General features: G+C 42.3%; 1 protein-coding gene, 1 non-coding gene and 1 pseudogene across 2 annotated transcripts; 1 reads left to right on the forward strand and 2 right to left on the reverse strand.

Annotated features, from left to right (window-relative positions):
* Nucleotides 1-319: 319 nt before the first annotated feature.
* LOC123845534 (translationally-controlled tumor protein-like) lies at nt 320-828 on the reverse strand (annotated as a pseudogene).
* A 401-nt stretch (nt 829-1,229) lies between these two features.
* On the forward strand, nt 1,230-2,587 carry LOC135364660 (large ribosomal subunit protein eL21-like). The gene is made up of 2 exons (XM_064593546.1): nt 1,230-1,558; nt 2,307-2,587. The coding sequence occupies exons 1-2, from the start codon at nt 1,239-1,241 to the stop codon at nt 2,485-2,487; spliced, it is 501 nt and encodes a 166-aa protein (XP_064449616.1). The 5' UTR covers nt 1,230-1,238; the 3' UTR covers nt 2,488-2,587.
* A 4,403-nt stretch (nt 2,588-6,990) lies between these two features.
* On the reverse strand, nt 6,991-7,198 carry LOC123847307 (small nucleolar RNA U3). Its single transcript, XR_006791526.1, has one exon. It is a non-coding gene; the product is annotated as a small nucleolar RNA U3 (small nucleolar RNA).
* Between the last annotated feature and the right edge of the window lie 6,617 nt (nt 7,199-13,815).

The following is a 13,815-nucleotide window of genomic DNA, read 5'->3' on the forward strand; positions in this document are numbered from 1 at the left end:
GTGGAGCCCAATGTGGGGCTTGAATTCATGACCCTGAGATCAAGACCTGAGTTGAAATCAAGAGTTGGACGCTGAACCGACTCAGCCACCCAGGTGCCCCCCATTTTTCCATTTCTTTTTTTCTTTTTTAAGATTTATTTATTTTTTTATTTATTTGACAGAGAGACAGCGAGAGAGGGAACACAAGCAGGGGGAGTGAGAGAGGGAGAAGCAGGCTTCCCGCCGAGCAGGGAGCCTGATGCGGGGCTCGATCCCAGGACCCTGGGATCATGACCTGAGCCAAAGGCAGACACTTAACAACTGAGCCACCCAGGCGCCCTCATTTTTCCATTTCTAAGCCCTCCTTAAAGAAAATCATATTTGGGGTGTCACCATCCTCACGGGAGTCCAGCAGAGCAGCCATGCCATCTGGATTCATGTTTTCACCAATAAAGAACTGGTAGTTTTTGAAATTAGCAAGGATGCGCTTGATCTGTTCTGCGGCCCCTGTCATAAAAGGTTTTACTCTTTCTGTCCTCTGTTCTTCAAGTTTGCCTTTGATTGATTTCGTATAATCTTTGATGCACCTTCTGTAGGCTTTTTCTGTGCAGCTGGTTTCCTGCAAGTGATGGTTCATGACAATATTAACACCAGGGATGACTGTGCTTTTGGTACCTTCGCCCTCCCAACTTTCAAGGAGGCATTTCCACTAATGAGCAAGTCATCAATGGTACCCTCTGTCCTACCCACCATCTTCCCCTCCGCCTTTAGGCACAGCCCATCCGCAATCTCCTGGATCTTAGAGATGTCGGAGAACATCTCAACATGGCTGGGGAGGTCCTCGTAGATGATCAAGAGTGCGGCTGGAGAGAGATAATGACGGTACTAACTTAGGGGAAACCAGGAGCTCTAAGCAAGTGTGGTGCAGCCTGAACCACACTGGGATGGGGGGAGCAAGTGGAAAAGTGAAAGATGCTTTTCAATACCTTATTTTGTAAGTTGGATATGACACAACTAAGCCTGAGCCACCCAAGTGCCCCAAGAACTGTTATTATTAATCATCATCTACTGTTTTGAAAATTCTTCCCCATGCAGTAAGATATGAAATAAAATAAGAGGAATGGACATCAAAAGGAAGAAACAAAAATCATTATTTGTAGATGATATAGTTTTAGTACTAGGAAACTAAAAAAGAACTGATTAAAAGCATTGAAATTAGTCTTTTGGCTGGAACCGCCATCTTCCAGTAATTTGCCAAAATGACCAACACAAAGGGAAAGAGGAGAGGTACCCGCTATATATTCTCTAGACCTTTTAGAAAACATGGAGTTGTTCCTTTGGCCACATACATGCGAATCTATAAGAAAGGTGATATTGTGGACATCAAGGGAACGGGCACTGTTCAAAAAGGAATGCCCCACAAATGTTACCATGGCAAAACTGGAAGAGTCTACAATGTTACTCAGCATGCGGTTGGCATTGTTGTAAACAAACAAGTTAAGGGCAAGATTCTTGCCAAGAGAATTAATGTACGCATTGAGCATATTAAACACTCAAAGAGTGGAGATAGGAGCGCCGGGTGGCTCAGTCGTTAAGAATCTACCTTCGGCTCAGATTATGATCCCAGGGTCCTGGGATCAAGCCCCACATCGGGATCCCTGCTCAGCGGGGAGCCTGCTTCTCCCTCTCCCACTCCCCCTGCTTGTGTTCCTGTTCTCTCAATCTCTCTCTCTCTGTCAAATAAATAAATAAAATCTTAAAAAAAAAAAAAGTCTTAAAAAAAAAAACCATGGCAAAACTGGAAGAGTCTACAATGTTACTCAGCATGTTGTTGGCATTGTTGTAAACAAACAAGTTAAGGGCAAGATTCTTGCCAAGAGGATTAATGTACGCATTGAGCATATTAAACACTCAAAGAGCCAAGATAGGGGCACCTGGGTGGCTCAGATAGTTAAGTGTCTGCCTTCGGCTCAGGTCATGATCCCAGGGTCCTGGGATCGAGCCCCACATCGGGATCCCTGCTCCGCGGGGAGCCTGCTTCTCCCTCTCCTTCTCCTGCTCCCCCTGCTTGTGCTCTCTCGCTCTCTCTGTCAAAAAAATAAATAAAATCTTTTTTTTTTTTTAAAGATTTTATTTATTTATTCATGAGAGGCAGAGAGAGAGAGAGGCAGAGGGAGAAGCAGGCTCCCCGTGGAGCAGGGAGCCCGATGCGGGACTCGATCCCAGGACCCTGGGATCATGACCTGAGCTGAAGGCAGACGCTTAACCATCTGAGCCACCCAGGCGCCCCAAAAATAAATAAAATCTTAAAAAAAAAAAAAAAAGAGCCAAGATACCTTCCTGGAGCGTGTGAAGGGAAATGATCAGAAAAAGAAGGAAGCCAAAGAGAAAGGTACTTGGGTTCAACTGAAGTGCCAGCCTGCCCCACCCAGAGAAGCACACTTTGTGAGAACCAATGGAAAGGAGCCCGAACTGCTGGAACCCATTCCCTATGAATTCATGGCATGATAAATGTAAAGAAAATAAAAGACCTCAAGACTGTAAAAATGTTTCTCTTAATTGAGTAGAAGTGTGGTGTCCTTTCCCCCAAAAAAATATTTAAAGCAAACTTTGTGTCCTAAAAAAAAAAAAAAAAGCATTGAAATTAATAAGTGGGTTTGGTTAAATAGCTAGAAACATATTAATGTAGAAAGAAGCAATAGTTGGGGCGTCTGGGTGGCTCAGTCGGTTAAGCATCTGCTTTCAGCTCAGGTCATGATCCCAGGGTCCTGGGATCGAGCCCTGCGTCGGGCACCCTGCTCAGCGGGAAGCCTGCTTTTGCCTCTGCCTGCCGCTCCCCCTGCTTGTGTTTCTTCTCCTGCTGTCTCTCTCTGTCTGTCAAATAAATAAATAAAATCTTAAAAAAAAAAAAAAAAGAAAGAAGCAATAGCATTTCCTTAACCAGTTGTAAAAGACAGTGAAATCTCGCCTGCACGTGATTCTGAATACACTTACCACATACTTCCCAGTCAAGTGCATTGTCCAAACCAGGTCTTCCCATCGTCCTTCTCCTTCCTTCCCACCACACTGACACTACCCTAAGAACAATTACATGAATTACATATATTCATGTTAATTTTTATCAGTGAGAATAAACTTTACCTTGAAGATTCTGTGTTAACATTTTAGGTGGACCAGGATTCTCCAAGAAGAGCACTTAAGAGAGGCCCCTCATAAAATGTGTTTGTTGTTTCTCCCTTTCCGTTCCCCTTAGGTCTTGTTTACCTTCTGTGCCTGCAATAACTGTTTGTTATGAAATATAATAACTTGTAGACTTTTGTGATAAGCCTGTAATAAATGCCAGGTTACCTCTGTGCAAAGTGGTTACCTCTCTCTCTTCTCCACCCATTTATCACCTAGACACAGGGTCTGGGGAAGGTTAGCAGAGTTACAGAACCATAGCCTCTCTCAGCCAGAACTTTCCTCCCTCCAATCTACCTGCCTTGTCCACCAACACCCACTGACAATTTTATGGCCCCATCGGACTGTAGCTCTCTAATCAGATAGGTGACCATGCTCAGGTCCTTGGACTAGAAAATTTTACCTTCTCTGGCCCCAAGGGGACTTTGGCCCTAAATTTCATTTGAAGTTGAAGAATGTTGTAGGGGCTATGCTGTGACCAGGAGGGCTGAGTAACCAGAACAGAATGTGGGAGAGGAGGGTGGGGAATGCCCCTCCTTTTGCAGTTACCAGGGCCTTCTTTCTGGGCCAAATTTGGTACCAACAAAAACACATGGAAGTGCCTAAGCAAGAGTTTGGTGAATGAATGTGATTCCTCTTGAGTTTCCTCTTGTGATTGCTCTTGAGTTTACCTTAGCCTTTGTCCTTTCATGCTGAGCAGCACAAGACCAGACAAAGGAGTAGGAAATGTGACCGGGTTTGGTGGCTTTGCCTCCTAGACCCCATAGCTCCATCCACAGTCTGCTGGCCCAGCTCCTAGGTTCCCCTATTGTTAACATCTTATATTACACAGTACATTGTCAAAACTAAGAAACCAACCTTAGCACATTATTGTTAATGAGACCCCAGACTCTATGTTGCTAGTTTTAACTAGTATTAACTAAACTAAACTAAACTGATTTCAGTAGTTTTTTCCAGCTAATGCCTTTTTCTTTTTTTTTTTTTAAGATTTTATTTATTTATTTGAGAGAGAGAGAATAAGAGAGAGTACACGGGAGGGGGGAGGGCCAGAGGGAGAAGCAGACTCCCTGCTGAGCAGGGAGCCTGATGCGGGACTCGATCCAGGGACTCCAAGATCATGACCTGAGCCGAAGGCAGTCGCTCAACCAACCGAGCCACCCAGGCGCCCCAGCTAATGCCTTTTTCAGTTCCAGGATCCAATCCAGGATACCACATTGCATTTAGAAGCTAATGTGCTTTTTGCCATTCTATAAATCTCCTTTGACACCCATTTCCAGCCCCATCCCTGAATTGTCTTCCAAGATTTAACATCAAACATAGGGGAAGAGAAGGAGCCAAGGTCCTAAGGTCAGATCTAAAAGCCACCTCAGCATTTCTCATCAGCATTTCCCAAAATGAAATCTCCAGATAAAGAGTTCAACATGACACTCTTGCTACTTTCAAGGAAAGAGAAATTCTATAGTCAAATGAATTAAAGAAAGGCTTGATGCCAAATCCCTTCTTGAAGAGGCAAAATGTTCATAGACACGACACAATCTCTGAAAAATAAGCCAGTTCAATTTGGCTTAACAAAACTTTTATCAAATTTCAGTCATTGTATACCACCTTCATGCCTTTTGCCATATCTGCAGACAGTCTGTACTATTATTGACTTAATCTTCTTCTTTAAAGCCACTCACCTTTTAAAAAATACATTCTAAAGAGCATTTGATATCACTGCTCTCAATGGAAAATTTAGATCATTTGCCAAAATTAATTAGAATGGGAAAAGGTTAATTTCAACCCAGAACTTCCTAGAGTCATCTCATCTATCACCAGTGGTTCACATATGATAGACTGGGAAATATTGGTTAACCAGATCCCTTTTTTCCATAACACCCGTTAAAATCCTGGGGAGACACTTTGGGAAGGGCCTAGAAGAGCATAAAATGTACATAGGGAGCTAGTGTTAAAGCCCAAACTAAAACTGAAGCCCCTACCTGCCTTTCTAGTGCCCTCCTCACAATCCTACTCTGCGTCTCAGGTTCAGACATCTCTTGGGCACGGCCGAAGGAGATTCCATGAGGGTCAGAGTTTGTAACACAAAAAGTTCAGATTCCATGTGATCTGGTTTTGATCCTGAGTTTGGGATTTTAAACAAATTCCCACACCTAGTTCTGAAGGCTCCCTATCTTCCTCTACTCTAGGGGCAGAACTTGGATCTGATTTCTTTGTCAAAGTACATGGGTACAAAGTGTTTTCTGATTCCCAACTATCATTGCTACTTATACCCCGCCAATTCCCACCTATTGACCACGGACCAAGTACCTGCACTTTGTCCGGTTCTTCCTAAACTCATGTTATTTTAAAATTTAATTGTGTTTGAGCAAGAGGGTGTGGCAAGAGGGGGTGCCTACTGTTAATCAGTAACAGAGAGCGGCAGATAAACAAGGTGCTTCCAGCTGGGTGGGGCACATTTGGCCCTCAGTTCTCCCTAAAGTGGCTCCAGTAACTTGAGTACTTAATTCAACTGGCGCTCTTGGCTGTTTTCTCATTGCAAGAGGCCAGACCACAGGTGTTGCTTACCCCTTCTCCATTTGGTCAGTTGCTTGATGCCTTGAGTGGATTTGACAACATAATGCTCACTAATCCTACCCCAGCTGGTTTCTAACATTCAGACCAGATTTGAGTGCCACTGGGCTTGATATCATTCATTCCTTTCTTCTTTTTTTTTTTTTTTAAAGATTTTATTTATTTGACAGAGAGAGCACAAGCAGAGGGAGAGAGAGGGAGAAGCAGGTTCCCTGCTGAGCAAGGCAGCCGCTTAACCGACTGAGCCACCCAGGCGTCCCTCATTCATTCCTTTCTTTATTCACGATATTGAACATGTAGAATAAGCCAGTCTGTGCTATGGTAAATGCAATAATGGATAATATTAACAGAGCTCTTACTCATGTGTTAGATACTCCTTGTACATCATCTCACTTAATCTGAGGACAACTTCAGGAAGATATTCATTTTCCCATTTTAAGGTTAAGTAACCAGGGCTTGAACAACTTAAATATCTTTCCAAATTTTACATAATTACCAAGTGTCGGATCTGAGATTTGAACCCAGGTATACATACGCTCGATGCCACAGCCTATATTCTTAGCTTTAGCCTATGCTGCCTCCTTGGGAGAAGGCATGGTTTTTACCAGTTCACATATCTATAGTAGCTATTTTGAGGTCTTTTATTTATTGTTTTTTAAGGTTTTATTTATTTATTTGACAGAGAAAGAGAGTACAAGCAGGGGGAGCAACAGAGGAAGAGGGAGAAGCAGGGAGCCCGATGCGGGACTCGATCCCAGGACCCTGGGATCATGACCTGAGCCGAAGGCAGACGCTTAACCGACTGAGCCACCCAGGCGCCCCTATTCTGAGGTCCTTTAAAAAAAATCTCTGTCGGGGCGCCTGGGTGGCTCAGTCGGTTAAGCGTCTGCCTTCGGCTCAGGTCATGATCCCAGGGTCCTGGGATCGAGTCCCGCATCGGGCTCCCTGCTCAGCGGGGAGTCTGCTTCTCCCTCTGACCCTCCTCCCTCTCATGCTCTCTGTCTCTCATTCTCTCTCTCGCAAATAAATAAATAAAATCTTAAAAAAAAAAATCTCTGTCATTGGGACAGGGAGCCGGCTTCTCCCTCTTCCTCTGCCTCTCCCCCTGCTTGTGCTTTCTTGCTCTCTGTGAAATAAGTAAATAAAAGCTTTAAAAAAAAATTTCTGCCATCTCTGAATATGTTTCTATTTTTGTCTCCTCCCTGGTGATTTATCACATTCTCCTCCTTCTCACAACTAGTAAGTTTTTTTGTTTGTTTTACTCAGACGGCATCCCTTCCCTCTAGCTTCTCTGAAGGACAAGAAGAACAATAATCAATGACAAAGCACAGTTGCAAAAAGAACACCCAGAGTCAGCTTCTCACTCACCAAGGGACACTGTTTCCCCCTCCTCCTGGTTTCGGGTATTCTACACAGAGAAACTTCTCTAGTAACAAACTGTAGAAATGATCCCTGAAAGCATAGTCTTACAACTAGTAAGTTTTACTGAATGTTGTTGATACTACATGGCAGAGCAGCTGGATTTTTTTGTCTTCTTAAAATGTTACTTTTTAGGGGTGCCTGGGTGGCTCAGTCATTAAGCGTCTGCCTTCTGCTCAGGTCATGGTCCCAGGGTCCTGGGATGGAGCCCTGCATCGGGCTCCCCGCTCAGCGGGAAGCCTGCTTCTCCCTCTCCCACTCCCCCTGCTTGTGTTCCCTCTCTCGCTGTCTCTCTGTCAGATAAATAAATAAAATCTTTAAAAAAAAGTTACTTCTTGGGGCGCCTGGGTGGCTCAGTTTGTTAAGCAACTGCCTTTGGCTCAGGTCATGATCCTGGAGTCCCGGAATCGAGTCCCGCATCGGGCTCCCTGCTCAGCGGGGAGCCTGCTTCTCCCTCTGACCCTCCCCCCTCTCATGTACTCTCTCTCATTCTCACTCTCTCAAATAAATAAATAAAATCTTTAATAAAAAAAAAGTTACTTCTTAAAATGTCTACTTAAAATGTTAAGACTTTTCTTTTTCTGGAAGTAAGTTAATTTTTAATTTGGATTAGCCGGATCTTGTCAGAGCTTTGTTTTTTTACTTTTTTAGGGCGAATCTAGAGTTCCCATATTCAACAGCTAAAAGAGCCCTGTTCCTTAGGCATGAGAGTTTTGAGATCCAAACTCAAAGCCCAGAGTAAAACATCAAGATCTCTCTACTTTGTCTGCTTAGAACTCTAATCTCCCAGCACTGTGTGACTCCAAGGATCTCTGTTCTTACAACCCCCTAGCAGCTGTTTTCTCTCAGGTCTCCTGGATGTTTTCTTGGGCACGTGCAGCTTACTTAGCATTCAGTCAACGACTGGATTTCCGATAAAGGAATCCCTTTGCATAATTTATGAGCTGCTTTTTTGTGTGGCTCTTTCCTTTCTTCTAACCCGCCTCACACATTACCGTCACTACAGTATTCTAGAACCCCAGTTTCTGCCTCCTGCGCTCAGCAAGATCTCTACGCTCTCCTTAGTCTCCACCTCCTTGCACCATGGTTTGGAGAAGGTGCCCAGGCAGAAAACTGGGTTGAATATGGAGCTCACCTCATGTATTTCATTTTCTCAAAGATCACAGATCAGCACTATCTATTGTTCAATGCCTACAAATAATTGCTTCATGTATTTTGGCAATTTCATAGTTGTAAATGGTGAGAGAGTACATATAGTACCCATTATTCATTTATGGCCAGCCCTAGAAAGTTTGGACATTCTTTTTTATAACAATATGACAATCTCTGAATTTTAACTGGAATTTTAGTCTAAGCACATAGAATTTGTTTCTATCATTAACTTTTCTCTGTGTATATGTTTTGCTTTTTCAATGATTTGCTTTTTTTTTCTTTAAAAAATTAAAAGTTTTTGGGGTGTCTGGGTGGCTCAGTCATTAGGCGTTTGCCTTTGGCTCAGGTCATGATGCCAGGGTCCTGGTATCGAGTCCCACATCGGGCTCCCTGATCTGCGGGAAGTCTGCTTCTCCCTCTCCCACTCCCCCTGCTTGTGTTCCCTCTCTTGCTGTGTCTCTCTGTGTCAAATAAATAAAATCTTAAAAAAAAATTAAAGTTTCTGTTGGTTCTTTTTTTATTTCATTTTACCTCTTACATTTTTAAGATCTATATACTATTCCCATTCTTTTACTAGTTATTCTTGAAAAGTTTATCATGCCTACTTATACCAACAACTCTATGGTTCATATCTGTTCCTCTGCTGAATTATACAAAGTCTTTACTTACCTCTAAATCCTTCACTCCTAACTCATAACTTATTGTTACTCAGTATTTTCATTTAGTCCTTTAAAAAACACACAAATGAGACATTGTAAGGTTTTTACTTCATATAAATAATGTTTATTTAATGTTACCCACAAGTTTACCAATTTCTTTGCTCACTATTACTCACCAGATCTCAGGTCTTTGTTCCAAGATTTTTCTTCTTCCGAAAGTCATTTTTTTTAAAGTTCTTTTGGTTACAAAAAAAAAAAATTCTTTTGGGGAAGATCTGTGGCAGATTCTCTCAAATATTAATCTCAAAATAATTTATTCTGCCCTCATTCTTTTTTAATTTTTATTTATTTGACAGAGAGAGAGATAGAGAGGGAACACAAGCAGGGGGAGTGGGAGAGGGAGAAGCAGGCTTCCCGCAGAGCAGGGAGCCCAATATGGGTCTCGATCCCAGGACCTTGGGATCATGACCTGAGCCAAAGGCAGATGCTTAACGACTGAGCCACCTAGGCGCCCGGGCCCTCATTCTTTTTTAAGATTTATTTGAGAGGGAGAGAGAGAGAGCCCGTGTGCAGGTGGGCATAGGCAGAGGGAGGGGCAGAGGGAGAGGGAGACAAGCAAGACTCCCTGCTGAGCCAGGAGCCCAAAATGGGGCTGGATCCTAGGACTCCCAAGATCTGAGCCAAAATCAAGAGTCCTGAGCCAAAATCAAGAGTCCAGCGCCCAACCTCCTGAGCCACCCAGGTGCCCCTGCCTTCATTCTTGAAAGATAATTTTGCTAGGTACAGAATTGAGATTTTGCTAGGTACAGAATTGAGAGTGGACAAATCGTTTTTGTTACAGGATTTCCTTTTCCTTCCGTGCCCGAGTTTCTTGGTCATGCCGCTTTGAAGAATGAAGAGATAAACCAGAGTGGTGGGCAGCAAAGCAAGGTTTTACTGAACAGTAGTAAAGTTTATTGAGTGATAGTACAAAGCTCCCAAAGAGGGAGGGTAATACTGAGGGATAGTACACAGCCCCCAAAGAGAGAGGGGACCCGAGAGGGTTACAACAAGTTTCTAAGTCTAGGGGTTTTTATGGGCTTGTTGGAGTGCTGTTTTAATCTGATTAACTCTCACTCTCCACCTGTCATCCAATCAGGTTTTTGTCATCTATCTATCACGTGGGAAAGGGTGGTATAAAATCCTTTTAAGGGCGGTTTCCTCTTAGGGCAGGGGGACCCTGCCTGCCTGCCTTCCAACTGTCCTTCATCGTTTTCTGATTCCAGGTTAATAGGTTCTTTTGGCACTTGGAAGACATTGCTCAATTTGTTTTCTAACCTGAATTGTTGCTGTGGAATCTGCAGTCAGGTGGTCATTCATTCCAAATCATTTTTTCTCCTAAGCCGCTTGTAAAGTATTCCTTTGTGTTCTGGAGTTTATAAAGTATCTAGGTGTAGTGTTTTATTTATCAAGCTTGCGGATGTTTTGGGTGTTTATGGATTTATATCTTTTGTCAGTAGTGAAAAGTTATCATCTATTAACTTATCAGCTATTTCTTCTCTGTTCTCACTAATTTATCCCCCAGAAATCCATAAACTAGATTAATTATTCTATTTTCCATGTTTCCCAATCCCACTTTCAAAATGTTCATCCCCTTGTTTTCTTGTATGGCATTCTAAGTGATTTATTTAGATCCAACTTCTATTACATCCTTAACATCTGTGCCTAATCTGCTGTTCAACCAATGGCTTTATGAAATTTTAAAATGTCAACAATTATATTTTTAACATATATTTTCAAGAACACTCTATTTCTTTCTTTTTCTTTTTTTTAAGATTTTATTTATTTGAGGGGCGCCTGGGTGGCTCAGTCAGTTAAGCATCTGCCTTTGGCTCAGGTCATGTTCCCAGGGTCCTGGGATTGAGCTCCACATCAGGCCCCCAGCTCAGCCGGGAGTCGGCCTCTCTCTCCATCTGCCTCTCCCCCAGCTCATGCTCTCTCTCTTCAAATAAGTAAATAAAATCTTTAAAAAAATAAAGTTTTTATTTATTTGAGAGAGTGCGAGAGAGCAGGAGCAGGGGGCTGGTGCAGAGGGAGAGGAAGAAGCAGACTCCCTGCTGAGCAGGGAGCCAAACGGGGGGTGGGGGGGTGGGGGTTGGGGGGATGGGGGGTGGTGCTGGATCCCAGGACCCTGAGATCATGACCTGAGCCGAAGGCAGACAGACACTTAACCAACTGAGCCACCCAGGTGCCCAAGTACGTTCTAATTCTATTTCAAAAATTCCCACTTTAGGTAGATAGTCTTATTGGCTTGATCATTTTCGTAATTCAATTTTAAAATTTCATACAAAGTTATTTTATATTTCGATTTTATAATTCCAATATCTGATAATCATGGACGTCTAGATCTGTTGTTCTGATTGTAGGTCATAGTGGCTTATTTTCTCTTATGTTTGCCAATCTCTGATTGTAAGATTATGTATTTATCTTTGGGGATCCTACAGGCCTAAACTGGGGATTTTTTGATGCTTCTACTGGGAGCCAACAGGAAGTACCATCTTGGGAACTACTTTAGCTTTTTTCAAAGATCTTTCCTCAATTTAGGCTCTCAGCTTCGAGGTTCAAGAAGTGTATTTGGAACTAGCCCCAGGTTTGGTCTCTGAACCGTTGATGCACTGATGTATTTACCCTCAGGGCAGTACAACCTGCAAGCGTTTTGCTACTCACACTCCCATCTGGTTTTGGCATACTTTTTATTACGGACCACTTGAAGATTTTCTTTATTTATTGCAATCCCTTGTGACGTATTAAAAAATCAACCTCTTCCAGAATCTCCTTGCTTTGGAATAATGGGATGTTTTATAGCGTCTAGCCTCCCATACTGACAGAATTCAAAGTCGTGAAAGCTACTGCTTCTTTTTTTTTTTTTAAGTAAGCTCTACACCCAGCTTGGGGCTCAGACTCAGGACCCTGAGATCAAGAGCCACATGCTCTACCAACTGAGGCAGCCAGATGCCCCTCTTTTTCCTTGTGTTTGAAAAATCAGTTGTGGGCCGTGTGGGGTATTAAGAGTAAATAAGGTGAAACACATGTATCATATGATCCCACTGATATGAGGAATTCTTAATCTCAGGAAACAAACTGAGGGTTGCTGGAGTTGTGGGGGGTGGGAGGGATGGGGCGGCTGGGTGATAGACATTGGGGAGCGTATGTGCTATGGTGAGCGCTGTGAATTGTGTAAGACTGTTGAATCACAGATCTGTACCCCTGAAGCAAATAATACATTATATGCTAAAAAAAAAAAAAAAAGATAGCAGGAAGGGGAAAATGAAGGGGGGGGGAATCGGAAGGGGAGACAAACCATGAGAGACTATGGATTCTGAGAAACAAACTGAGGGTTCTAGAGGGGAGGAGGTGGGGGGATGGGTTAGCCTGGTGATGGGTATTAAAGAGGGCACGTACCGAATGGAGCACTGGGTGTTATGCACAAATCATGGAACACTACCTCAAAAACTAATGATGTAATGTATGGTGATTAACGTAACATAATAAAATAAAATTTTTAAAAAAGTAAATAAGGTAAAATACGCATTTGAAAGTTGATTCAGATATATATTCCCCAAACAGTGAAACCACAGTAAACAAGGCAAAGTATACATTTGACTAAAGATTCAGATATGAATTTGAAAAGAAAGCATAACACAGTATCTACTAGTGGGGGAGGGGGGGACAGCACCTAAATAGAGAACAGTTGATGGCTTTAGAGGAGGTACTGAGTGACACTGAGGATCTATAGATATGTTTGCCCTGGGGACACTTGCTGACTATAGCTGGAAGCTGAGAATCCAGGACTGGCCCTGGGGCAGAAGACCCCCGTGCAGGGAACAGCAAGAAATTTTGGTATATACATGGGGTTGTAGGAAGACATTGGATATTTCAGGGGTCAAATGAAGACTTCTAGTTTTCTTATCCCCTTAAGGTATGTGTGGAATTTTGAAGCTGTTGGCCATGCTTTCACCAAGAGGTATGCATAAATTTCCTACATATACTGTCTCCTTCCTGGAAAACTACTATCTTAAGTTCTGAAGGTGATATTATACACATATGAAGAACAAATATCAGTTACTATAATATTAGTTATGTCAAATTAAGATGTGTGGGTTCATCCAAAGTTGAGTCTACTTATCTTACATTATATGCCATGGTATGTACTACACAATTTTGCAATTCTCTTTTACATATTGAGGTATTTTATTAAAATATGTAAATGTAAAATTATTTGTCTGAAACTTTCAAGCACTTGACATTGATGAATTCTAATAACTTAAGATAACTCAAGCTCTAAGGAAAGTTGGGAATACTTAGTCGAGCATTCTCCTTTTAAAGAAGTAGAAAATGAGGGCCGGAAAAATCAGTGATTTGTTGAAGGTCATAAAGCATTATCAAAAGAGATGTCCAACTGATTTCAGAAGTATAATGATGAGAGTGGTCCTGAAGTTTCTGAAAGGGTGATAGGTCAAAGAAGTGACCGATTGAGTTTGCCAGAACCCAAAGTGTCACACAATATGAAAGAGTGTCTGTGCGGCAACATCCCTGTCTGCTTGGAACACCTAGTTTATTGGCATCATTAGCGCTCTGCATCTAGGAGAGCATCTGTCAAGCAGACTCTGAAAGAATAAAAGCTTTCAGAGAGATGTTACAGAGTAATTTTCAAGAAGAGTTTTTTTATGCTAAGGTTACGTCAACTGCAAGCAACTAGTGGAGGTTATATTTTCTTTTTTTTTTTTTAAGTGAATGTGTGGAAAAGATCAAGATGTCATTCATCACTTCAGTATATTTATTCTCTTTCTCTGAATGTGAAATGTCACCCATTCCA

The sequence above is a fragment of the Mirounga angustirostris genome, unplaced genomic scaffold, assembly GCF_029215605.1.
Source record: "Mirounga angustirostris isolate CCGP_5_RB_7025 unplaced genomic scaffold, mMirAng1.0.hap1 SCAF_6, whole genome shotgun sequence".
Classification (NCBI taxonomy): Eukaryota; Metazoa; Chordata; class Mammalia; order Carnivora; family Phocidae; genus Mirounga; species Mirounga angustirostris.